This window comes from Anomalospiza imberbis, chromosome 7 (genome assembly GCF_031753505.1).
Source record: "Anomalospiza imberbis isolate Cuckoo-Finch-1a 21T00152 chromosome 7, ASM3175350v1, whole genome shotgun sequence".
In the NCBI taxonomy this organism is placed as follows: domain Eukaryota; kingdom Metazoa; phylum Chordata; class Aves; order Passeriformes; family Viduidae; genus Anomalospiza; species Anomalospiza imberbis.
The window spans coordinates 35,585,218-35,611,351 of NC_089687.1; the positions used below are offsets into that span (position 1 = coordinate 35,585,218).

At 48.9% G+C, this 26,134-nt stretch overlaps 1 protein-coding gene across 4 annotated transcripts in view; it reads left to right on the forward strand.

Annotated features, from left to right (window-relative positions):
• Positions 1 to 25,406, forward strand: part of VWC2L (von Willebrand factor C domain containing 2 like) — a 405,818-nt gene extending 380,412 nt beyond the window's left edge. For 3 of the 4 annotated variants that reach the window (XM_068196560.1, XM_068196561.1, XM_068196559.1), the window contains one exon: positions 25,012 to 25,406. In XM_068196560.1, the coding sequence (XP_068052661.1) occupies positions 25,012 to 25,160 (149 nt within the window). In that variant the 3' untranslated portion in view covers positions 25,161 to 25,406. Of the gene's footprint in view, positions 1 to 5,250; positions 6,102 to 25,011 lie in introns of those variants that run through there. The other variant, XM_068196562.1, reaches the window with a different exon arrangement.
• Positions 25,407 to 26,134: the final 728 nt, after the last annotated feature.

Sequence of the window (26,134 nt, forward strand, 5' to 3'; positions counted from 1 at the left end):
AAAATACCTCTTTGGAAAATAAATCTGTTTCCAAAAAGGTCTCTTGGGCTGTGAGTACACAGCCTGTATTCACATACATCTCTGAAAAAGCACCTTTCTCCTAATGCAGATGTGAAGACATATTAAAAGGTAAGGCAGCTGCACATAAACCTTTTCACAGCTTTCTAAACATGTAAGAAATGGCTACTTGGATTCATCTCCTTGTGTTTAGAATTCACTATCCGTATATATTTGCTCTTGCATACATCACCGCTGCTGGATAAGAGTAATGGTTGCCATTGTACTTAAATGAAAATGTTGGTAAAGAAATAACATTTTCAACACATTTTCTGCTCTGTAAAACAGAGTAAAGGCAAAGAGTTGGAAACATAAAATACTTTTACTGAAAGACCTTGAAAAATTAAAAAATTTTTGGAAAATTATGCCATACATTACTTGAAATCCTGAGGTTTGTGTCTGTATTTTTGTTCAAAAATATTTTGTCAGATTTTCATTGAGTTCTTTGTTTCTGTTGGAAAGCAGAAAATGTTTGTAGGAAATCTCACTGGTTTGTTTTTATTGCTGAAGTTCAGAGGAGAGATTTGTTACCCAGCTCCGTGCACCACCTTTGTGTACAGCTGTGTTTGGGTGTGAGGTTTCTCATCACGCTCACCAAGACTGGTGTCCTGGGTTGGTGACTCGGGGGTACCACTGGCTGTCCCCAGGCCTGTCACCAAGCTCAGACCCATTCACACCCCAACAAACACCTCTGGAGCTTGTGTGGCCTCTGTGTTCCTATCACCATCCCAAATCCCCTCATTTACAGTGGCAGCACATCCCATCCAGTCTGCGTAATCCCACCTGTGAGCATCCCTGAGGCTTCCCAGGAGTGCAGGCTCAGAGGGGCTTTCACAGCTCCAGGAGCTGCTGAATTTCTCTCCCAACCCTTCCCTACCATGATCATTTCCCCCAGGACCACATGCCCCCTTTGGGGGTTGGTGGCTTTCTGTGTTGCAGTCCCCAACACCCCTGGTGACCAGGGGTGAGAAGCATATTTTTTCCCAGAACTGCCAGGGGGAAAGGGAAAGAGCAGCTCCTGCTGGTGGGGGCAAGGACAGGAGGAAGATCAGCTGCATGCTGACCAGACTGTGGGGCACAGTGAAGTCATTGGAGCCGTCCCAGGGAAACCAGGAGGCTTCATCCACGGTTTTGCCAAAACTCTCCACGACTCTCTTTGCTCATCTCTTGGGGATACACTTAAAGCTCTACATCTGAGACCTGTTTTAGGCAGGGATGTATTTCTCACCATCAACATCAGAGTAGCCTGGATGCCTTGGGAATCCTGGTCTCTGGGGCTTGCAGCACAGCTCAGCCAGTGGAGGGTCGTGGCTGTTCCTCGGGATGCAGGAACATGTCTGCATGGGGGTGCTGTGGGTGGAGCTGAACCCCGCCTGGTGTCCCTGCCTGGCTGTAGGGATGGAGACCCCTCAGCTGGAAGGGCTTTCTGCTCCTGCTGCTGCTGCTGGGGCTGGCTGGCTTATTGTTGGCCCAACTGGCAGTTTGGGCTGTGTCCTTCACACGTGTATTGAAGTGATTCCCACAGTGATAGAAACTGGTAGGTACCGAGGCAGTTCCTGTGTCGTGGGGAATCTGATGATCAGAGTTTGTTACTGCTCTTGGACGTGGCTGAGTGTGGTGCACACCCTTCACCTTTCTCTTACAGTTTGGGAGATTCAAGTGGAAGTAGCAGCCATTCCTATGCCTCTTCCCATCTGAGTCCCTCTGACACATCCTAATGAATGAGGAGCTCAGTGTTTTCAGCTCTGTGTTCTTGAGACCAAAATTTTGTCTTTCAGCTCTCCGCTTCAGCCAGTCAATTAAAGCTCAGTTTCACAAATGCATGGAGATAACACAGCTGACAGACCCACTTAAATGACTGAAACACCCCTTTTTAAATTTATTTTTTTTCCTTCCATTCAGTAGTTTTTGTCTTCTGCCAAAGTGGTGAAGACACAGTGCCATGTTCTGGTGTGATGAAAAGATTTTAGTCCCTGTGGTTGTAATTTCAGACTGACAAACAGAAGAACTCAAGGGATACAGTTGCTGGGGGGGGGAAGTAATCTCTGTGGTGCAAATCCTCAATTCAAAAGCTACCCCTTAAAATTTTGGTAAGGAAAATCCTCATTTTAGGTTAAACACAGCCCTGCATAATGTGCTGCATTCTGCTTGTTTAGCTGTTGCTGCTCTTAATGAGAGAATAATTCTCTTTCCACAGAGTCAGATATACTTTCATAACCTTATTCATTACATCCTGCCAAGGGCAGAAGTGCTGTGATTCAGTGAGCACTGGAACAGGCTGCCCACAGAAGCTGTGACTGCCCCATCCCAGGAAATGTCCAGGGCCAGGTCGGACGGGGCTTGGAGCAACCTGGAATAGTGGAAGGTGTCCCTGCCTGTGGCAGGAGGTGGAAGGGGATGATCTTTAAGATCCCTTCCAACCCAAACCAGTGTGGAGTTCTGTGATCCCGTGATAATGCAAAAATCTGTTGATTTAACATTCCTGGCCTAAAGAGTCATAGAAAGCCAATACTGATTCCTCTCCCATCATTTAAGGGCAGTCTGAACAAATGGCTTTGGAGATTTGTTCCTTCTTGGCCAAAGAAATTGAATTGTTATCTCATCCCTCACTAACCACAGCAGCTCATTCAAGGCTGGCTGTTCCTGGCAAGGGATACCACATTCCTTGGAGCATGCAGACTTCACTGGGAGGCTCAAATCTGGGGGTGAAGGAGGCAGAAGACGTTTTCTCCTTCGTGTCCTATCATCCAATTTGTCAGAGTGGATTTTAAGGGCGATGGCTCCAGGTGCTGTGCAGCATTTCTGTCACAGAGATGAAAGGTCACTGGATTTCACGTTTCCTGGTAGTGACAGACTGCAGAATTATGGCCTCGAGTTGTTCTTTCCAGTCCCTGTGACTTCTCCAGACAAAAGTGTGTCACTGCTGTTAACTCTCTCCTCTGCGGGATCTCCAAGTGGCCTGTCACTGTTAGAGTCCAGCTTGTGGTGCCACCACCTGTGCCCCTCCTGCCCCAGGTTCTGCTGCATTTCTGTGGGAACGTCCCCCCACTCCACCTGTGCCTTGGCCTTTCCAAGCCAAAATTCCCGGCGAGGTCTGCATGCTCGTGGCCAGGGCTGAAGAGGTGCCTGTGTGGTGTTCCTGGGCCCTCCTGTCCTCGCCCTGTGCTCTTCATTCCCAGACCTCTGCTTGTCCCTCCCCATAAACCCATCCACTGCTGTGGGGTGAGCCCTGGTATTGGTGGGCTCGGTGTGTGCTTTAACTCCCTTCCTGTGCATCACTTGGAGGTTGCTCTTCCCATTTCCTTCAACCCTGTGGGTGTGGTCTGGGAACAGTGTAGGACGCTGGGACGGGGGGCATCCCCGCTGTATCATCCCTCACATCGTTTCATTAAACGTTTCATCATTTAATCCGTGATCCAGATTGAATGGGTTCCTCTGCTTTGCCAGCTCCAAGCAACTCTCACCAACTGCAGTGCACAAAGGGAGAAATTCCCCGTGTTTCATTCTCTTGAGGAATGAACAAAACAAATATTATAAATTTTTGGGTTGGGGTCTGGTTTTGCCTCTAATTTAATTTTTATTGTCACCAATCCTCAACAAAAGAATTTGTTACCCAACGCGCCAGATAAAAGCCAACATGTCCACAGTGAAATATTCCCTGGCAAGTGTGCTTACTGAGCCTGGGCTTCTAAGACATTTGTGATGGAATACTGGGCAGCAGGAAGACATTTGGTAGATAATCTGTCACTGAGTCTTTAATTAAAGTTTTAAATTATCACAGTTGATACAGATTTCTGAGTAAAGAGGCTGATCCTGCCATCTACACACAAGTAAAAGATCCCTTTGACCTTCAACAGATTTTACATTGGTAAAATAGCATGTCTTCATGCAAAGCTCTTTGGGTATTTATTATAATGTGGTATAAATATTAATAAATCCCTACAAATATCTTCATATTTGAGGGCATGAGCACAAATGTGAGTAAATAATCATTTATTTCCGTGCATATAAACCCACATTTTACCTAAGCTTCTCTCTTAATTTACTGAAATATAAACTCACTGCTCATTATTTCTCAGTTGGAGTTAATTTGAAATAAGCATTCTGCACCCCAGCCTGATCCTGCTGTAACACAGTGTGTCTTGCTCAGGAACCCCCCAGGGATTTTCCCAGCCTGTTGAAGCCTCTCCTTTGGCAAACAAATCCTTGTTACACATGTCCCTGCGTGAGCTTTGCATGTCTCTGTGTAGAACAACACCTGGGGCCAGACCTTTGGTGCTGCCTTTTCTTAGCAAGTGCTATGAAGAAATGCATTTTTTCTGAGCGGGAGATGTTCGGGAGTGCCCAGGGGCGTCCCTTTGGAACAGCTGTGCTGTGGGCAGTGGGGCAGTTGGTGTCTGGACATGGGCCAGGCTATTCCTGTCCTACCCAGCCAGTTCAGGGGTGGTTCATGAACTTCATTTCCGTTCCCAAAGTAAGCAGGGCAGGAATTCCTGGATGCCACAGAAAGAGGCGCTGGCAGTGCAGTCAGGGAAGCAGAGCTCTTCCTTCCCAGCCAGGGACAGCCAAACCCATGCCCAGAGATTGCCCTGGGAGGGCAATGGGAGCTGCTCACTTTGCAAAACCCTTTGGGATTGTTGTTGTCACCCACCCAAAAGGCTCCATCTCAGTGTAAATTCTTGTGGGTGAAGGTGATGGATTAACAGTGCATGCTGGTAACCAGTACTGACAAAGAACCTTCCCCACATGGTCTCTGTTGCTCCAAATGATTGCGGTCTTGAAAAGTGCCGAGATTTTAATATGGAGTAATCTAGTGCTGGTGTTTTATTGTATAAATGTAGCTTGTTATTTATCTGCAAGATGTGGATCGCTGAAGCTCCAGGTCATTGTTTTGGAAAGCTGCTGCTTCCAACTTGATCAGTGACAAAAAAATCAAGGAAGCATGGAAAAAATACTAAAAGTTTGAGGAAAAAAGAGGGAAGGATTTGGGGACAGGATGTTTTGTCTGCCATTTAATTATATACAACTGTTGGAGGATAGAGGCGACCCAGATATTGTGGCAAGAGGATGAGAGAAGACTTCATGTTCATTTACTTTGTGGAAAACAGTGATTTGGAGCCATGGGGAGATCCCTTTAGAGGAAAAAAAAAACCAAAAACAACTAAATAAAATTCCTCTTCTAATTTATTTCAGGAATTCCTGAAATGGCCAGATTTTAAGATTGCACTTAAACCCCCTTCAGTCACAGTCTATGCTATGTGCTGGTTGGTTGTGCAGATGCAAGGGAATGTGCCCAGCCAAGGAGAAGAAGTGCTCCCCACGCCGGATTTTGCTGGACTCCACCATCCTCTCCCCGGGTCCTGGCAGCTGAAGGCAGTAGCATAGCGTAGCCACCTCACCCTGCGTGGTTGTGAAGTACTGATGGCAGCCAGCTTTTGGGGCACTTGGTCACCCCCACGGCCACCACCCCCTTCAGGTGTCAGCCCGAGGGGCCGCAGGAAGGAGTGGATAATGTTCTTCGTGATGACCAGCAGGAGGGTGAACTGTGGTGCCCTCTTAGCTCAATTGAAGCAGTGATTTGATTACCAACAGAGGAAAGAAAGGATCGATTTGAAAGCTGGTAGAAGATCAAGACTGAAAATGAGGAGGTGTATTTGGGCCAGGCAGACGCCAACCTGACAAAATACTCCAGTGCTTGCTCTACTGTTCCTTGAGAAGTCATTTCCCTGAAACTGATTTTCAGTGGAGCACATCCATCTGATCAGGGCAAAGGGTTAAAGGCATGTAGATGCTGAACTTGCTGGTGAGAATTAGACACAAAAGCATCTGTCAAGAGCTAGATCCTCCATTGCTTTGGAAATCTCCAGCACTTGGATTATCCAGGTGCTTAAATGTCCTGCTGACTCAAGATTGGAAGCTGATGGAAGAGGCCTCTATAACAGTGAAAAGCTTTGGAAAAGTTGAAACCTCCAAAATTAGCCATCCTGATGTTAGACAGCATCAGGGAGGGCTGAGTTGAATCTGCCAACTCGTGAAGTTTCAGAAGGAGAGGAAAAGCCTTTAGAGAACAAAGAAGCTCTGAACTGAGCAGCACTTAATGTGATGAAGTCCATCCCACAGCTGAGTGCTCACACAAAGCCGGGGTGCTGGGCTGTGCAGTGACAGGGATGCTGCTGGAAGAGCTCCATTCCCAGGGACAGCAGCCCCTGAACCTGCTGTGTGCAGCTGCACGGGTCACCTGCTGCTTCCCAAGCCTCTGTGCTCTCTGCTTCTGCCCAGCAAGCAAGAAAGGGATAATTCACAAATTAAACACGGCAGGAAAAGGCTCTGCCCGACTGCTGAAGGCCAGGCAGGAGCTGAAAGCTGCTACCCTGAATTTGTACCCCAGGTCCTAACCACGCTTCTGTGCTTCCACCGCAGCAGAGCTCAGATGAATGTAACAGGCACCCTGAAGAGAAGGGTCAGGGAGGATCATGAGAAGCCATCTGTGGGACAGGACCAGCTCCAAAGCTCTCTTTCAGCAGACACTGCTCTCAGAGATGTGGGAAACATGTTACCTGCTCTGCATTACTCTTCAAACCCAGAAATATTTATGAAGAAGCTTTTGCTCATCATGATTGATCCCCCTTGGGGAGATGTCGCTGAAGTTAATGTGCACTGCCCTGTGAGAGTGGTAGTTGAAGGTTCACTATCATCGTGTCTTGTAGAGAAGGGGTGGGTTAGATGTTTTTTGGAGGGGAGGGAAGAGTTCCTAGATTCCCACTGGGAAGCCAGGTTCCTTTGCAGAATGCAGGGAGCCTGGGCAGTACTGAAATTTAAGCAGGCATTGTGTTACTGTTCCCCACCTGGTTCTTGGTGTGACTTTAAAATACCAAAAATTACTTTATGATCCAATGACATTGCTGTAAATAATTTTGCTGCAAGAGAAGCTGAATGCCAAATCCTGTGTTAGTGTCACTCGGTGTAAAACACAGCATTGTTTTACTCTGATTTACTCCAGCTGAGGATCTGACCTGTTGATACCTCTGGGTGGCTCAGAGGCACATTGCAGGAGGCTGGGGTGTTTTGCATGGCCAGGTTTTCTGAAAGGATTTGCTTTGGCTGCCCCAGAAGGTTGGGATTATGAAGCATATCTGTATGAGAAGAGTGGCAGACACTGTCTTCATGTATTTCTAATTTGATGAATGTTTAATGCTTCTTTATTGGAGCCTACACATATGTAGACTAGAGGTCTTTAAGAAGGAGTTGACATATTTCAAATAATTTATGTTTGAGCCGCTCCTTTTACATGAAATGCAGACTTTACAGAGCAAAGAGACTGTAATGAAAATATGAATTAAAGATTAGAGCTAAGCAAGTCTGAGAACACTTAGAATTAAGAAAAACACAAGTTTTCTCCTCCTGCTTCCTGTCCTTCCCTCCACCTTTCCTACATCTCCATTCCCTCTCCTTTGGCAGGGTGCTGCATTCCAGGGCAGCCTTCTGTCCCTCCCACACGGGCACAGCAGGGCAGTAATCTCAGCCTGGCTGTTACTGTGTGGCCATACACTACCCCAGCCTGTCACTTGCCAATTCACCCATCACTTTGGCTGGAGAGACTAAAAAGTGGGTTGAAGGTGTGTTTTTCTTCCTCTCTTTCCCTGATTTGCTGGTGAAGTGCATCACCTGGGCAGAGCAGAAATAAGTGCAGTTTTGGTGGAGCCATTTGCCAGAGGGACCCTCAGTTTGGTGCAGCACAGCCAGGTGAGGGTGCAAGGACACCCTCACCTGTGTGGGTGGCAGTGGTGCTGCTGTGTGACAGGGGTGGAGCTGTGCTGCCGGTGGGAGGTTCCTGTCAGATGGGGAGAGGCTGGGACAGTGCCAGCCATCACATAACTAACTCCCTTGTGGATAGCAAGGTGCTCTGCTGTCCACGAACATCAGCATCCATCTCCTTCCCCCCCTTGGCCCACCCCCTCACTCCCAGCTGCCTTGCTTCGTGCTCTGGCTTTGCACAGGTGCCTTCAGCTGTCAATGCAGGTCCCAGGCCCCGCACCAGGGCACTGCTCCTGCAGCACGAGGCTTCCCTTGGCTCCATCCCTGAAGCACAGGCTGAAAAAGAGCTTGGCTGGTGCGGGGCTTTCTTTCTTGCCCTCCTTGTTCGTGTTTCGAAAACCCTTCTGCAGTGTTGATCTGATTTACTGCCCAGGACTGAAGAGCTTAGGCTTGGTCATGAGCAAATAAAATCCTGGTGGGAATGAGGACGATGTTGCTTTCTTTGCTGTGGTTGGTGGGGTTGGCCTGGGTCAGTTCTTTGCAGCTCTGGCCATGTTGATGCAGCTCAAGGATAGAGGAGTCGCCCAAGGGACCCTATCAGCACTTGGTAAAGGGAAGTGAACTCCAGGATGTCCATATTCCACTTGTACCCACTTCTGGAATCATAATCCCCTCAAGCAACTCACTGAGGAGTTCAAAGAAAAAGGAGTCATTATGGCCCAGTACCACAATTGATGCAAACTGGTGTAACTCATTTTACATCAACTAAGCCACAGTCTGTCCCAGCTACAAATGTTTTGTGCCAGGTAGTGCTGGTAGGGAAGCAGTTTGTTAGAATAAATGGAGCTGAGGCTCCAAAAAGAGGAGTGCTGGTGTCCTGCCCAAGGATCTGCTGGGAGCAGTGTGGTCTGTGTGAAGATGAGCGTACAAAGTTCTCCCCAGGCTGTCAAAGTTCTGACTTTTTCCACTGCAGCTGCCTGAAAGTATTTGAAGAAGATGGGAATATGTTGGTCAGAAAATGCTGACTTACTGAAACCTCCCTGGGAAAAGGGCCAATTACAGCATACACACTGTTTGTACCTTAGAAAGGTTTGGGAAAAAAACGGGAAGTGATGAGATGCCCCATTTAATGCTTCCAGCACAAACTCCCTCAAATCTGGGAGGAAAAAAGGGATGACATGGTTTTAGATGTAGATCTTTATTTTATACTTTGGAATATTTCAGTGGGGAAGACAGAAACAAAGGGCCTTTTTGCCCTGTTATTTCAGACAGCCTGCTCTGATTTTTACTGAATGCAGAAAGTGTTTGCACCTTTGACTTTCCCTGCCCAGGTGAGTGGGAGAGTAATAGGAGAAACAGCTCTGTCTGTGATGGGAAATGTCCTGCCTGCTTGGCTCTCCCTCTCACCTGGGTAAGTAACCAGGTCCAGGACTGATGGAAGCTGACAAGGAAAATGGGAAGGGACTATTTACAAAGGGCTGGAGTGACAGGACAAGGGAGAATGGCTTCCCACTGATACATTCAGAAGGAATTCTTCCCTGTGAGGGTGGTGAGGCCCTGGCACAGACTGCTTGGAGGAGCTGTGGCTGCCCCATCCCTGGAAGCTCTCACCACGTAGAGAAAGGGCTGCAACACCCCGGCAGTGGCTGATCCCCCCCCAGCAACTGCCTGTGCTACAAGGAAAGCAGCAAGAGGGAATTTCTGGTTACTCTTCAAGCTGTGCCAAACAAAAAAGAAATGTATTATTACAGGCAATGTCAAACTGTAATTATTAAATTGGAAATTAGATGGGAAACTGTGATAAAAAATGAAAATCTGCCCACAATAGTAACGATTGGATATATTTGCTGTGTTTTGTACAGAAACCACTTTGTGTCTTGGCTACACAATGCCCCCCTAGAGAGTAAATACGCTGTGATCCAGTCCCTGAGGCTGGTGTAAACCGGCCTGGCTGCCTTGCTTCAAGGGAAACATCCAGGTTTTGTGTGCAGCTGGGGATCTGCCCCCTCTCTCATTCATCCTAACAGCTGACAGTGAAGGTTTCACCTGCAAAAAAGGAGTCAGGGCCAGTTCCTGTGCCTGCATAAACCCCTCCTTGGACAGTTTCACCTGGACTTGAGGGACACCCCTGCCCAAATGGTTATTTGGGTTTCCTGGTTGGATCAGTCCCTGAAATAAAGGTGCCTACTTTTCTTTACAGATTTAGCAAATTCTTATGTATGGATCTAAAGGCTAGAGGAGAGCTGCTGAAAGAGGAGTGGCCTCCACAGAAGGCATTACAAGCCCCCAGCAAAGAACACCCAGGACTTTCCTCGCTCCTCTGTTGCATGCACAGCGTTTTTGCAGTTTGCACTGTCCCTTCTCCTGTGCTTGTTTCCTCTCTCTCAGGGAAGTGCTGCCTGCGCTCTCCCTCTTGGGTTCGTGTGCCCAAGCTCCTCTTTTAACCAAGGGTTAAAGTAGCAGGAGAGGAGAGGAGAGGAGAGGAGAGGAGAGGAGAGGAGAGGAGAGGAGAGGAGAGGAGAGGAGAGGAGAGGAGAGGAGAGGAGAGGAGAGGAGAGGAGAGGAGAGGAGAGGAGAGGAGAGGAGAGGAGAGGAGAGGAGAGGAGAGGAGAGGAGAGGAGAGGAGAGGAGAGGAGAGGAGAGGAGAGGAGAGGAGAGGAGAGGAGAGGAGAGGCTAATTAATAGCAGTGGCAGTGGTTGACAGGTTCTCGTGGGATGCTGACAGGCACCATCAGACTGCCTGGGACAACCTGTGCCAAACAGGCTGGGCTCTTCCAGCCATGGATGCACCAGCATTCCAAAGCCCTGTGTGAAAGCTTCTCCTTGCTGGAATAGGGTTTGCCCGATGCGAAGGTGAGGCTCAAAGTGCATCAAGAAAACATGTGCCTTTTGTTCTCCTGACTGAGGTTTGGGCTTTCTAGACACAACGTGCCCTGGTACAGGAAGTGTTGGCACAGGGAAGTCTGCAGGAACCCAGGGACTGCATGGCCTTGTTCAATGTTGGCTCCAAGGTGGGGCCAACCCAATGGTTCTCATCACTGTGTGCATTAATGGGGCACAGCTGTGGGGGTCAGCAAGGCATCATTGACTTTCTGTTTTCTACCAATTTGTTGGGCAAAAGTAATTAAATAAAATCCCCACATAAGCTCATCATGTTCTTCACCATTGGTGGGTAAGGTGGGAGCAGCAGTGGGTCTGGCACTGCTGGCAGGACTGGCACCTGGCAGCATCCAGTAGGAATCCTGACAAATGCCATGGGCACTGCATCCCAGCAATGTGTCCCATGTGCTGCAGTGTCTCCTCGTGCACTTCACCCCACGGTGGCTGAGTTTCTGCATTTCTCAGCTGACAGCTGCTGTGTCGAGGATTTTGGCAGTGCACCCCAGAAGGGGATCTCTGGGGCAGGGCAACGCTTGGACATCAGCACCCACAAATCATCACAGAACGGTTTGTGTTGGAAAGAACCTTGAAGATGACCCAGTTCCATCCCCTGCCATGGGCAGGGATGCAGTAGCAGTGTGCCACATTGCTCCTATGATCCCCATGTTAGGGGTGACATTTTCCTCTTTTAGTGTCTCCAGTTCAGTCTATGCCAGACATGTATTTGTGCCCCTCATGTCATCCTGCCCCTAACGTTTCACAAGACCTGTCCTAATTTTTCTCCAAAGATTTGCCAGCTGAGAAATAAAGGCAAGAGTTTATTCTCTGAGTTTGGCAATCGCTTCATGGCCCAGGTGGGAAGGATGCAAAGTAAGAGTCAGGGAGTGGATCTGTCTCAGAGGCACTGGGGCAATGCTGTCTTCAAAACAACCATTTCCCTGGCTTTCCTCAGGGGCTAAAACCGAGGCAGAAAGAAGCCACAGCGTAACTTCAGCAACTGGCAGGTGCTCCTCTTTCAAAGTCAGCTGTGGTTATGTTTGGAAAGTGCTTTGCTCTTTGTGGCAGTTTTGGCTTTTGCTGCCATATGTACAAGAGACCATCTGGAAATCTGTTCCCAGCTTTTTAGCAAGTGCTAACAGGGAGTTGTGTTCACTGGGCCCATGTTTGCTTGCTGGCTGCAGCAGCTCCATGGCGAGCACACTTTGGCTCCTCCTTGTACCCCAGCAAGGCAGGGTCAGGGTCCAACCCTGGGTCAGGGCATGCACAAAGCCTTTGAGCCTCCCCAGGAATTCCCACCCTCTTTTACTTGCAGAGTTTGGAGTGGTTCTGGATTTGGGGGTGTTTGTTTTCCCATCTTTTTTTACTTCCTGTGGCTGTTGAGCTCAACTTTTGTTTTATGTGTTCAGGAGTACAGGAGTGTGTTTCATTTTCCAGATTAGAAAATGCTCAGAGGTATAATCAGGTCCTTCCAAAGTATTTAATTATCCATAATTAAAGGCATCTACACAAAGCGGCAGATTTTCAAAGACTATTCCTGTGTTACATTGCTAATGAATTAAGTAATTAATTGGCATTGAAGAAATACAATAGGAAACATCAATCTTTTAAAGTAAAGCATTTTTTAGGGGTTTTATAAAATCATTAACTCATATCAGGTCAGTAGCTGTTCTAATGTCTAAATCCCTCTTCTGGCTTTAAAAAAAAATTCTAAGGCACAAAATGAACGCAGGAAAAACAAGGCAGGGAATACTAGCTGAAGAGTGTGGGAACACTCAGAAATGGGGAATTTTTGGATGTCATTGTCCCGCACTTTGCCACCCTGTCCCACAGTTCCTTCCCTCTGCCAGTAAGGTGAACCAATTCTCATCACGCTTGAGAAGGCACTTTGCAGCCCCAAACCTTCCTGTTGCTGCAAGTCAAATCCAGTTTTCTGCTGGGTTTAGTTTGAATAACCTGCATCCCCTCATGAGCCTCCACTGCCTCTCTGCCTCAGTTTGCCCAGTGCACTTCCTTGTCCCAGGGGAATGTGGGAGGGTAGGGGTTGTGAGCCATTCAGATGCTGTGGTGCCACTGAGACCAGAGGGTGAGCAAGAATTTCATCCAGGATTTAATAAAAACAGACTGCAGAGAAGGGTAACAAAGCATTTGGGAAGTTTGGGCGGGAAGGATGCAGAACCACGTGTATGCATCATTTTCCCACAGCCTTTCATCATTCCCAGCTGTTACCTCACAGAATAACTGTCCTGTCCCAGCACATCGGCACACCACCACACCTGCAGAGGACAAAGGCCCACGTGCACTGTGCTTATGCCTTCCATGGTGACACCCAGAGTTCTGAGCAAAGGGAAGGACCTCCCTTTTTTCATTGGATGATTTCATTAAATGCAGCTGTTCCCATGCAAAACCAGCACAGCTCATTTTATTTCTGTCACCAGCCAGACTCTTTCTGAACATCTGAAAGCATCCTGGAAACGCCATGGACACTGTTAAATTCAGGGAGTGGAACAGCATGGGAAGGGCAAAACCTGGGACAAGAGATGGATTACAGCTGCTTCTGCAGCTGCTGGAGAAATCAGGACAGGTGCCAGCAGAAGTGTTGAGGGGCCTGTTTACTCCAGAAGCACCAACCTCTGCTTTGTTTCTTCTGTCCCTCAGACCAAGGTGTGCCCGTCCTTGCCGTGCTTTGGTCTCCCCATGTGTGTCCTCAAGATGCATCCACCTACCCCACCCTGCCCCTTCCATTCCCCACTCCTCCTGTTTCCTCAGGAGATGCAGATTTTGGCACAGCAGTGCCACGTCTGTCTCTCTAACACCAGGCTTAATGGTTGGGGTGGGGTCAGGGAAGATGTTTTCCTGGTTTTCCTCTCCTGTGCCCACATTCCCAAATTCCCCACACGGACTAAGAAATACAGTTTCTGCCATTGTGGTTATTCCGTTTATACAAGTAATCAATCATTTGTATGGATTTGCATAGAAATGGGAGCTCTGCCACTGCAGCCCATCCTAAATTTATAGGGATGAAAACAGGCAGCTCCAAAGGCTGATCCAAACCTTTGCTGACTGACTGTAATTTTTACCATTAAATTCCCCTTTCACGTCTTACCTGCCTGTGGCCATCATTTCTGTGTCCATCATCACAGAGGCCAGGAGGCTGGGAATAGTGGTGGAGACTGTGGAGGCCAGGGAGATGGGAACAGTGGTAAAGGCAGCAGGAGACGGGTTCTGCTCAAAATCAACAGCAGAAAACCCAACAACTCAAACACAAGCCAGAGCAGGAAGAAATGGTTTCCACAGCAGCTCCTCCCTTACTTGGAAAGTTTTATCTTTGCTTTGAAATCCAGTTTCTAACACAACCCCACATTTAAAATCGCCATCAGAAAAATCTGTCACCAGGTGGGAAACAGAAGTGGGACTGTGCTGGTGCCCCCAAAGCATCACATTCATGCCATGATGGCAGAGAGGCCTGAGGGCATTTTTCGACCAGTTGAGCCCATCCCACGGGGATCTGGACTGCAGTGATGCTGCTTTCCAGAGGAGCTGGAGGCTCATCCCGAGCATGTGGCTCCCCACAGCTCGGGAAGCCCCTGGCAGGGCCTTAGTGCCAACAGGCACCGATTGCCACTGCAGCAAGGCCCAGTGCTGGGTTGTGTTTGCAGCACGCTCCCCCTCTAAAGGAACAACTCAGACTAATGTGTAGCAATCCTGGTTCTTCCCTACATTTTTTTGCTCCTGTTTGATACAAAATAAGCCCAGTCAAAGTTTCCATTTCATTTATGACTGATCTGAAAAAATCCCCTCACCCCATAAAACATCGCACAGCTGTAGCGACCAAGTTAGATTCAATTCTGGCTTCATATTGAGTTGACATGAAGCCAGCTCTCTTTCATACATCATCTGTGATTGCAGTTAAGCATGAAATACTGTTTTAATTCTTACACCAAATGTGGGATTTTTTTTTCTGAAGAAAAAAAGACATAAAAATATTAAAGTGGGCCATAAAAATCATTATATTTTCGCATGAAGCACAACCAAGAGGTGAATAAGTCAGCTAAAAGCTCCCAAGACCCAGGGAAAAAGTCCTGCTTGTTACTCGTTTGTTGTTAACCTTTGCCTTGGAGTGGAGATACCTGGGCAGGGGACCACAGGCCTGGTGTTTTGGCATCCAGGGGCTATCTGGGCCCTTATTTTCCTAGATCAGGGTGCCCTCCCACACCTGCATGGACCAAGAGCTGCAGCTACTGCTCCCTGAGAGTGTCCCAGTGTCCGTGGGAGCTGCCCAGACCACTGCAGGGTGAACATGCAGCCAAGCCCTCGGATGAGTTTGCTTCCCTGCATCCCAGTTCCTTTCTTGGGAAACACTGGCTGCAAGGGCACAGTCACTGGGACCGAGCCTGTTCCACGGCACACGTTGTTCCGTGGCTGCTCCTGGCACCTGAGCCACTGAGGTGAAGGCAGCACAAACACTACAGCACATTATGAATGCTTTTTTTTTTTTCCTTCACTTAAAGGTTTAGTCTCTGGAAGGTCCAACTTTTCTTCCCTCTGGCTGTTGATTTTACTGGTAACATTGTTAGCTGATGCAGTAGTTTAATGGTAGTTATATTGATTAATTTCATTTAAATTAATCTATTGGATACTAGCTCAAAAAAAACCCACCTCACCTCCTCACCTCACACTATGTTTGAACCATTAAAAAAATGAATGTACCTTCAGTACTTTTAGAATTCATTTTGAGCAGTACCTATTTAGACAACTTTTTGAAAGCTTGTTACTTACCTGAAAGCTTAAAATTACCTCAGAGCCGCTTTCATTGCCCACAGTTACAATCTACCTATATTAAAAAAAAAATCTATGCTATTTTCCCAAAATTTTATGCTGTCTGCAAAAAGACTTTTAAGAGCTAATCCTGTTTGTTTGCTCAGGTAATGTTGAAACACGCATTTCTCCTTTAATGGATGGTTACTGCTGGCTTTGAGGTGTTACAGTTTTCCTCCTCCAGTGCAGAGTGGGCACAGTAAAACCTGCTTTGGATGCACAGTTCATCCCCATGCAATGCTGGGCCCTTTGCCTTTGCAGTTTTTTTTACCATACACTAAACTTTTCAGTGTTGATCAAGGTATTTACCCACACAGATCCTTTTAAAATGAAAAGGAATTTGGTATGTAAATCCCATAGGTGACTTTGAAAATGCCAACCCGCATTTTACGCTAAAAGGAGGGGGAAAAGCCCTGGATTTACAGATGAATCTGGACCACTGGGAGATGCTCTTCTGCTGTCTGGGACATGATGCATGTGCTGGCTCCTCCAGCCAGGTGAAACCTCCTTGGTTTCTCTTCAAGACTGCCCCCGTCGGGGTATGTGAGTCAGCAGAGTGAATAAAGGGTTATGAATTTGATACCTGTTCATTCCCACCGCAGCAATGCCTAACCCTGCTGGCCAGCAGTCCCTAACCCACAGCTGGATCAGAAACCCAGTCAAATGGGCAGACTGGGGATGGAGGTTTTGCAGGGAGCTCGAAGTGCTCTTGGATATGCTCCCAGCTTCGATTTTGGTGCACTTGGGATCAGAAACAGAGGGGCTGGGTGCACAGGACTGGGGGAAATGTCCATATGGGGAGGCAGATACCATCATCTAAAGCAGGGGGAAAGGTACTGCTTGCATTATTTTCTTCGGTGTGCCCAGATCATGAGCTTTGCTCCTCCATCTCCACGCTGCCTTTCCCGAGTGAGCTGTGCCAAAGCTCTGATCCAGAGCTCTGCTGCCCCGGCACAGGCAGTGCCCAGGGAAGGGCGGGTTGGACATGACCATCCAGAAGCCATCAGAAGCTGGAAGCTGTGGCTGCTCCATCCCTGGAAGTGTCCAAGGACAGGCTGGATGTGGCTTGGAGCAGCCTGCTCCAGCAGAAGTTATCCCTGCCCATGGCAGAGGGTGGACGTGGATTAGCTTTAAGGTCCTTTCCAGCCCAAACCATTATGGGATTCTGTGCTCAATCCTGGGCATGGTCCCCTGTTGTCCAGCTCATCCCACAAGCACAGAAGGTGAAGAGTGGGCTGGGGCTCCACCATTTTCAGCTGAGTCATTTTAGCTGTGGAAGGGACACCGTCCTCATTTGTCTTGGTGAGGGATGGTGTCCAGCCTGTCCGCAGAGCCGGGATCGATGTCGGTGCCCATGGACGTCACCGCTGCCAAACGGACAGCTTTTAAATTGCACCCATAGATCTTCCCTGCACCAAAACATCCCTGCTCCACTATTTAGTGATGCCTGAAGTTATGTCTCCACATCAAATTAAGTAACTGTGCTATCAATAAGGAGGAGTAATGTGGTGTATTCCCTTCTGGATGTCTCCCTGTCCCTCATTTGTTTGCTGCTGCTGATTAAGATGGATAATGAGCCATCAGTATTTTTCTAACTGCAGTGCAAAGCAGTGAGTCTAAATCAGTCTCTGTCACTGGGTGCCAGCTCACAATTTAGGGAACTCAAGTGGGGCCCCTGCATTCATTAGACTCCAAGGCAGCAGATACTTGGGATTGTCTGAGCAAAGCCTGAATGATGTGACCCTCTCGGTGTGCGGAGAGCCAGGAGGGGACGTGGGGCCACCAGGACGTCCCCGTCCCACTGGGCTGGGCTGCTGCTGTGTTGTATTTTCTTTATTCTGTGGCTGCATCGCTGGCAAAAGTCAGTGGAACAGCTCTCATTGCCCTGAATTGAGCTTTTCACCTCCCCCTCGCCTTCTAATGATGGAGGGCTGGCCTGGAGTGAGCAACTTGGATTTAATTTGGACAAGGATACTGCAGATATATATATACATATGCATATATAATATATATATTGTATGTATATTATACATATATAATATATTATATTATATTATATATGCATGGACATATTTATATATGTGTATATATATATTATATATACATATATAATATATGCCTATATAATATATATATTAATGCAGAGGTTAAATAACTTTTAGGCATCTTCAGGCACCCAGTAATGTGAATTATGGCTGGAAAAATCTCTCCTGTAAATAGGCAGTACTGGAGAAGGGCTGTTAACATTGACTTCTGAGCAGTGAAAAATGCAGGAAGCGTGGAAAAGAGCTGCAGATCAGCTTCAGAGGAGAGTAATGCTTTGGGGCAGTGGTGCACATGATTGAAAGCTCATGGACATCCAGAAGGTATCACCAGATGACTCCAGGAGCTGTTAGCCAGAGCCAGCTCTTCCTGGGTGGCTGGACAGGGTGGCAGAGGAAGAGTGAACCTTCCATCTTGGGGTCACCTCGGAGGAGACACTTGTTACCACAGCTGGGAGCCACAGAGTGACAGGACAAGGGGGAATGGGGTTAATCTGACAGAGGGCAAGACTTTCTTTTGGTATTCTAAAATATCAACAGCAATCCAAAAAAAGGGGAACAGATCAATTCCTGAGCTTTTGAATGGCAGGGGGGTGGAAGGGTGCTGGAGCCACCACTGGCCCACTGGAGGGAGGGAGGTTTAATCTGTGGCACTCAGGCTGGCATGGGCTGGTAGATTCAGTTCTTAGTGCCTCCTGGAAATGGAGCAGCATACAGATTTTACTGAGGGGGCAGATGACGCATTGATGCAGTCTCTGCATCACAGGAGAGCTCGCTGCTGCCTGAGAGCATGAGCAGGCTGAGAAGCAGCTTCCAGACTTGATGGTGACCGGGATGGGGACACTGACCTGAAACAGTCCCATTTCCAGCCCTGCAGGAGTCTCTGTGGAGGTTGGGTGATGATAGACTTTGGAGTCCAGGGGGTTCTTTTCTCCTGGTGTTGTTTGTACTGGTAGGAGCTGTGTCCTCTGTAGCCTGGAGGACAGGACATCACCTGCAGGAGCAGGGAGCAGGCAGAGCCACAGCACAGTGCTGTCCCTCCTGCCACCACTGAGAAGTGGCAGACATGGATCAGAGCCAGGGGTTACTGGGGTGAGAACTCACTGCCCCACATGCTGGGATCATGGCAGCCCAGTTCCCAATGCGCCCTCAGGCTTCAGCCGTGCTCCGAACCAGGATCTCCAGCTCTGGCCTCCTTCTAACAGAAGAAAGCTCAAGGGTTGTTTTCTTTGGGTGGGGTTTTCAGCTGCCCCTGCAGAGCATCACCAAATTTAATTTCCAGCAAGGCAAAGCTCAGCATCACTGGCTGATTTCTTTATGTCTCACCTCCATCTTCACTCGCTGCCTCCTCCTTCCCCCGGAGAGAGGGGGCTGGCACTCTCCATACCAGGCAGTGAAAACAGGACTTCTTCCCTGGCCAGCTCCTTAATTAAAGCCACAAACTGCGCTCTTTTCTTGCAATCTGAAGTGATCACATAAATAGCATTGCCAGAGCTAAATGAACATTTGAAAAGATCCTGCAGGATCAGCAGAGAGGAGCAGTGTTAACCTCCAGAAGCGGAGGCCATCGTTAAAAACAAGATGCTGGTTTTCCTTCTCTTCTGAGCACAGAGTTCAGCCCAGACATGGAAAAAGTCCCAAGATGCAGGCACAGGCAATTTCTTGCCTCTGTGACAGAGCCTGGGGATTCTGCTGTGGTTTTCCTCTTTCTCTGCTGGGGATCCATGAGCATCCTTGTGTGGATTCCAAGTGTCATCCTCATTTGGTTGCTGTTTTGCAAGGGATTGTTTCAGCACCAGACACCAGTGCTGGAGACTGCATGGCTTGTGGTGTGGGATGGTCATGGTGAAGCCTGGGAGAGGCCTGTTTTGTGGAGACGTGCAGAGGAAAATCTGCCTTCCCACTGGGAAGACACTTGGCCATGCTCAGTAGAAACATCTCCCCCAGGCCAAAAAACACACTGCCAACAGCAAACCCCCATGCCCAATCGTGTTCACAGTCGAGCTCCAAAAGCAAAATCATTGAGCCTCATTCAGCTGAGCAGGCGTCCAGGGGGATGTTCCAGGATGTATCCATTCCTAAATACTGTCAGGAAACACCACCGCTTTCCACTTATCCCTTGCAACTTCAATTGTGGGCCATACCACTTGGGAGCCTGAGGGAGGGCTGCTGAATTGAGCTGCTATTTAGCAGCTGTCTTAACTAGGCAGATAAGCATAGCCATCAGCACTTCTCTCCTTGATGGAATCCATTGACTGAATAAGCTAAATTCTCCTGGAGTCAGCTTTAATATTTCCTAAATGGATGGGGAGGCTCTCAAAGAAGTGGCAGGAGGCATATTTTACTGAGGGGAAGCTACCACTCTTGCTGGAATCAGAGGTTGCACAATGAGAAGCTCTGGTGGAGATGATGAGCTTTGTCTGGGGCAAGATGCTATTCAGGGCACATCTGAATATCACAGTTGGCCTGAAGTGATCCATGCTTGCTGTTTGATTAACATTTGATTTCCTTTTATTGCTTCTCTGCACACACAAAGCTAAATTCAGAGCTGCTGAAAGCCACAGGCAGAGCTGCTGAGTTCAGTAAAACCCATCTGAGGAGTCACAGGGAGCTGAGGGGACACTGCTGTTCGGCACCAAGTGGCTCCAAGGCATCAGCTCATGGTGTTGGAGAGAGCCTGGCCCCCGAATTCCCTCCAGAACAGGGGTGCAGTGGAGCAGGGTCATCACCCAAGTACCTGATCTTCAGCAGATGGTTGCAGAATTTTCCATCATTCTCCCCAAACAACAAACCAAATATGATTTTTTTTTACATCTCTCCCATCAAACCAGCATCTGAATGTCCCTAATACATCTCCATAAAAATCTTCACAGCTGTTCTAGCAAACAGCCTGGAGTGCTGCTGGCTTTTATGAGTATTAACTATGTTAAGCAAAGCAAATCTCACTATTACACTGTCTATGGGAGCAGCAAACTTCTCCCATCAGTCTCCCTGAGCAAGGAGAAAGGGTGATTAGTGTCCTGTTATCATCACAGCTGTGGTTTAAGACGCTTTTACCGAGAGCAGGACAACAGCCTTGCCCAAAGCAGCTTCTTGTTCCTGCTGCTATTATCATAAGTAACCCGATGTGCTTGACATGTCATCAAATATTTCTGAGCAGCGTCCTCCTTTGAGTAATAACATAAAAACCCATACTGCTGTTCTGTGTCATTCTTTGGGGGCTTGTCCTGGCATTGATTTGGCAGACCCTGGTCTCATCCAGCTCCTCCAAGCAGCCATGGTGGGAAAAGCTCGGGCCAGTCCTCAGCAGCGCTGAGCTGGGGCCCTGAGCTTCGGAAATGTTGGGAGGGAAAAAGAGTATTAGAGAATTTTAAAGAGTCTGTTGAGTTCTGCTGCACAGCAGAAAAAAAAAATAGGACATGATTTCTTGTTGTGGGCTCTGGTTGTGGCTTTAAGGGCTGCAGCCCCTCCAAGGCACAACATGCTGGAGGTTATCTCCACCAGTAGCTCTCTAAATCCCAAAGTTTCTGGAAAACTCCCTGGTGAATTATGCTCCAGCCAAGAGGCATTTTCTGTGCCATGGCACATTTTCACCTAAATTCCAGCAGTGCAGGGTCCCTCTCTGAGTGCCTCTTTCTCGCGCCTTCACCGCGGGTGCAATGCTCTCTGCATCCCAGTTTGGACAAACAGGATCCAGTTTTCCAGTGGGACACTGGGAGAAGTTGAAATGGGAAACAAAACAAAAAAAAAAGCAGAGGGGGAGAGGCTGGCTGGTAGTGATTGTGCTGGAAAACTGGATTTCAGGCAATGGGAATTTCAGTTGAATTATCACCTATGAAGTATAGAAATTTTGCCTTCTGTTAGAAATCCATGTTTCTGTAGGGATGGGGGATAGCAGTGGGAGAGAGAGGATGCAATAAAGCTCTGTCCAGCTCACTGTGGGGAGCAAAAGAAAGCATTTCACTCAGGCAATGCAGAAGGGGCTATTTTGAGAGTGCTGGGAAAGAAAAGGTCCAGAGCAGTGGCAGTGTTGGCCCAAATTAAAAGCACTAAAGTCCGTCAGGAGAGAGGCAGAACATCCCACAGGAGGGCAGATGCCAGCAGAGCCCTGGGTCATGTTTTTCTCCATTTTGCTAAAAGCCAAGAAGAAAGAAAACAAACGCAATTGCTGTGATTTTTCCCTGAGTTCAGCCCCTGAGTGCAGCTCCCTGGCCAGCCCAGGGATGCTCGGTGCTGCTGCAGCGAGGGCTGGTTTGGCAGTCCCTGTGATTTACCCAGCACAGCTGTCATTTCCCCCTTTGCCTTACCCAGCCCCTTTGGCGTGGGGCAGTGTCCCAAGGATTTTCTGTTAGACAGAGATGCTTGCCAGGTCCTTCCAGGCTCAACAGATACCAGGGGTCAGATGGGCAGATCATTAGTGTTTAATTACAGATTTGCAGAGTTGCCCCATGTCCTTGGCTGGGGCAGGGACATTGCTGTGCTGCTGTCCCCAGAATAAGGGATCCCTTCTCCAGTGGGGGCCTCAGAGGTGCAGGTGATGTTTTTAGCACATCCCCCTCATCCATCTCCTCTTTACTTCATTGTCTGCTTTCTGCTCCTCCCTGTCCTGGGGCATTAATGAGGGGTATTTACTGATTATTTTATTTCCCTATGACCCCTTGGGGAAGCTCAGGAGGGAGAAGAGACCTGGGGCTGTTGGGAGAAGAAAAGGGCAGCCAAGGAATGGGCAGATCAGCAGGATGAAGGAAAAATAAGCTTTTGCCCAGTTGGCAGCAGCCCATCAGTCAGTCCCAATGCCATCACCCTTGGCTGACCATGATCCCTGCCCCACTGAGGGGCCAAAGTCCCATGAGGGAGCTGTTGGGTCCCCAAAACCTGTCTGAGAGGCAAAGCTGACTCACTTGTGAGTGAGCAAACCTGCTGGCTCCCTCACTGCCAGCCTCCCAGCTGTTCCCGGCCTCCAGAGTGGGCTGGCAGTGCTGTAAATCCAGACAAAGCTGTGTCTGGAGACATGCGTGGCTGTGGAGGCAGCACTGGCCTCTCAAATGAGTTGCTTAACGTGCAGGGCAACAAAAGGGAAGATGATCTTCCCCTTTCCTTGCCACCCTAATCTCCAGGGAAGGTAAGCTTTTTTTTTGTTTATATTACAATGAAAAGGAGGTTTTTTTCTTTGCCGTGGGAGTGCAGGGCAGGCTGTTGAGTGGAGGCTGACCACCCTGGGCATCCCAGAAATCAACAGGCAGTCAGAGCATCCCACTAAAATGCCATCCCAGGCATCTATTTCAACTTCAGATACAGCTACCTGCAGTTATTGGAATTTTAACGGCATTTGAACCCTGGACATTTAACAGCAGCAAATGACCTGAGAGCGACACCCTCACTGGTTCATAACACACCCCCACCCTCTGGGCTCCAGGAAACAGGGAATTAAACCAGAGGTGAAGAACACAGGCAGTGGCACAGCCAGCATAAGGACTCTGGGAAAGTGTGACAACTCCAGGGGGTTGCCAGAGACATACCACCGCTGGAATCACAGCCTTTCCGACCAGGATGCTGTCCTCCAGGCAGATGCCAGTTTGGGAAATCTACAGCTCATGACTGCTTTCACCTCATGCCTGCAAGGAAAAACACAGATACCATGTGTGCATATGTAAAGTCTGGCTGCTCTGTTCATGCTCTTGGCTGGTAGCTCCTGGCTTTAAAGTTCTTTGCAGTTTGTAATGGCTGAGGTTGGAAGGGCTCTTTGGAGCTTGTCCAGCTGAAGGCCCAGCTCACAGCAGCCTTAAAACATCCCCACTCATAGGGCTGCTCCAGTGCCAGCAGCCCTGTGTCACCTGTGCTCTGGCTCAGCACGTGCAGTGGAACCTCCTTGTTTGGACTCAAAGCTGGCTTCTTCCTGGAATCCTGATGGAATTCACATGCTGGCTCAGCCAAGGAGGAGGCAGCATGGAGCAGCACAGACCTTCCCAGAGCCACAGCCTGCCTTCCCAGGCCCTGCCCATGGAGAAGCAGCAGCCCTGGGGTACACCCTGTCACCCCAAACTCTGTACAGGAGCCATCCAGGCATCTTTCTCCGGCCCTTCTGTCATAGCCTGATGAAGATGGATGTGAAATGTTGCTGTAGAGCCACGTTTGAAGTGGCCTTTAATGAAGGCAGGAGGGTGTTGAAACACAAGTAACACTCAGGCACTCTGAATTATCTGGTTAAGCCCAGCCATGCAAGACTCACGGCCTGTTGAACAGAGGGTCCTGAGGAGCACCTTACTGAAGTCAGGGCACTCATAAATAGCTCTCCGAGACTATAAAACGTGGGACCCTGGCACTGGGCTGGCTACAGCTCAGCCTGTTTCCAGCCTCATAAGGGACCCTGTTTCCCTTTCCCAGCCTTAAGCCTAAGACTTAAAGAACAACTTGCCCGTAACTCCATGTCCATACACGCTCTCACCTTTGGAATGCACCTCATGCACTGGAGGCACAGATTAAAACTGGTGGCCAGTCAAGGGGTGACATTTCTGAGCAGCACTCGGGCCACAAAACACATTTCAAATGTCTTTATGCTTCCCCGATGCCACCAGTGTGACTGCCTTGAATTTTTTTTTGGTGTGCTGCTGGCTCTGACAATAATTCCCAGCACTAAATGGTGAAGTAGTAAGAGGGGAAGAGGAGAGAGCTTGCAAAGGAACAATGGGCAGTGGATATTTGTGGGGCTTGTATGAGGAGGAGGAAAGGGCTTTAAGATTCCTTCCTACCCAACAGCTCTGTGGCTGGGAAATAAGGTCCTTGCTGACTTGCTGCTCAGCTTTTATATTGTGTAATAAAGAAGCTAAAAAAAAAAAAATACCCAAAGCAATAATAAGCAGATTAAAGGAATTACCCTTGAGGAGAATAACCAAGATTTTATCAGAAAGCTAATTTGAGAGGTGATGCAAGAAATAATTTTTGGTTAATAGCTCCAAGCTGGTGGATGTCCTTGGGGTTACCTGGTGTTGGAGCATTGGCTGTGGTCCCTGCAGCTCTCTACAGGCTTACCAGGCTGGAGCAGTGAAGGCTGGCCTGTGTCTTCATGCTTGTCCTCGTGGTCTTGTCTATCCTGCAGCCAAAATTAAAGGCAAAAGAGGTACTAAATAAGTGGTCAGCCAAGTATAAAAAGCTGACTGCCAATGCCTTTTGTTCTAGGGGCTGGGTGCAGAAGCAGAGGGGAGTTTCAAGGCCTTTTTTTTCCCCTTTAGTGCCTGAGGGCAATCAAAAAATGAGAAGGGATTGCTGTGGGTCCAAGGCTGGGCACTGATTGCTGTGGGTCCAAGGTGGGAGCATTGCTGCGGATATCAGCAGTGGCGGTGGCATGGCCAGAGCACAGCAAGGGGCTGGCACCGGGTCCCTGCCTGTCCCAGGCTTCGGGCAGAATGCTGCCCCCAGTCCAAACACGGAGTATTTATCCTGTTCCCCCCGTGTGTTTCCGCAGGTCCCAACTGCTTCGCGGGCACCACGATAATTCCCGCGGGCATCGAGGTGAAGGTGGACGACTGCAACATCTGCCACTGCCACAACGGGGACTGGTGGAAGCCGGCGCAGTGCTCCAAGCGCGAGTGCCAGGGCAAGCAGGCTCTGTAGCAGCCCCTGGCCAACAACCCGCTCACGGTGACGGTGGTGATGGTGATGGTGAAGGAACGGCCTCGATGCTGCCCACGTGTCCGACCTCCTGCCAGCTGCAGCAGGGTCCCCAGCAAGCCCTGCCAGGGTGCCACACGAGCAGAGATCGGTACCTGCGGGGAAGGGTGTCCCCGTGCCCCCTGCAGCTCCTGTCCCGCTGTGCACTCTCTGTTCCCGGTGTCCAGGTGTCTGCTCTGCTGTGGGAGTCACCGGTGCTCGGCTGGGACGCGCTGCTCGGACCGGGGCAGGACAGCAGGCAAACAGCCCGTGCACCGTCCTGGCCTGGCGATGCCTCCGAGGCACCGATGGATTCACTGCTCTCACTTTCTACGGTGTGGATCGTGGGGTTTTTCACAGTTATTTATTTGAAGGATTTTTGCTATTGTGATTTTTTTTTTTAAGTCTCTTCCTAAGCTGGGATCATCGGGACAATACAGCTACGAGTGGGACAACAGATGGAGCATTTTTATTGTGTCTGTAAGCGCAGGTGGCACTAAGGACAGGAGAGAGGTAGACATTACAAGGGATTGGGGGGGAGGGTGTTAAAAAAAACCCAAGTGGATTGTAACCTGCAGCAGGACCGAGGTAGATGCACAGGTATAGACCGGACGGCACAAAGCTGTATCTGTGTTACACTTTCTCCACTGAGTGGGGACAATAAAGTCGAAGACACCTACACAGTCAATGTGACCTTGATGGGAGCAGAGCCCACAGCAGCTGCATGGCCAGGCGGGGGCAGCCAAACAGAAGGTGCTCCATGAAAGCAACATCTTAGCTGGCTTGTTTGCGTATGATTCCTGGCTGGGGCATCAGTGGTGGAGCAGAGGGAAGAGGGCCCCACCTGTCCCTGGTTCCTGGGCTGAGCGCTTGCTCACCTGCCTTGTCCCATCCCGAGGCTGCTCTCACTGGAGCCAAGGGCAATGCTTCATTGCCTT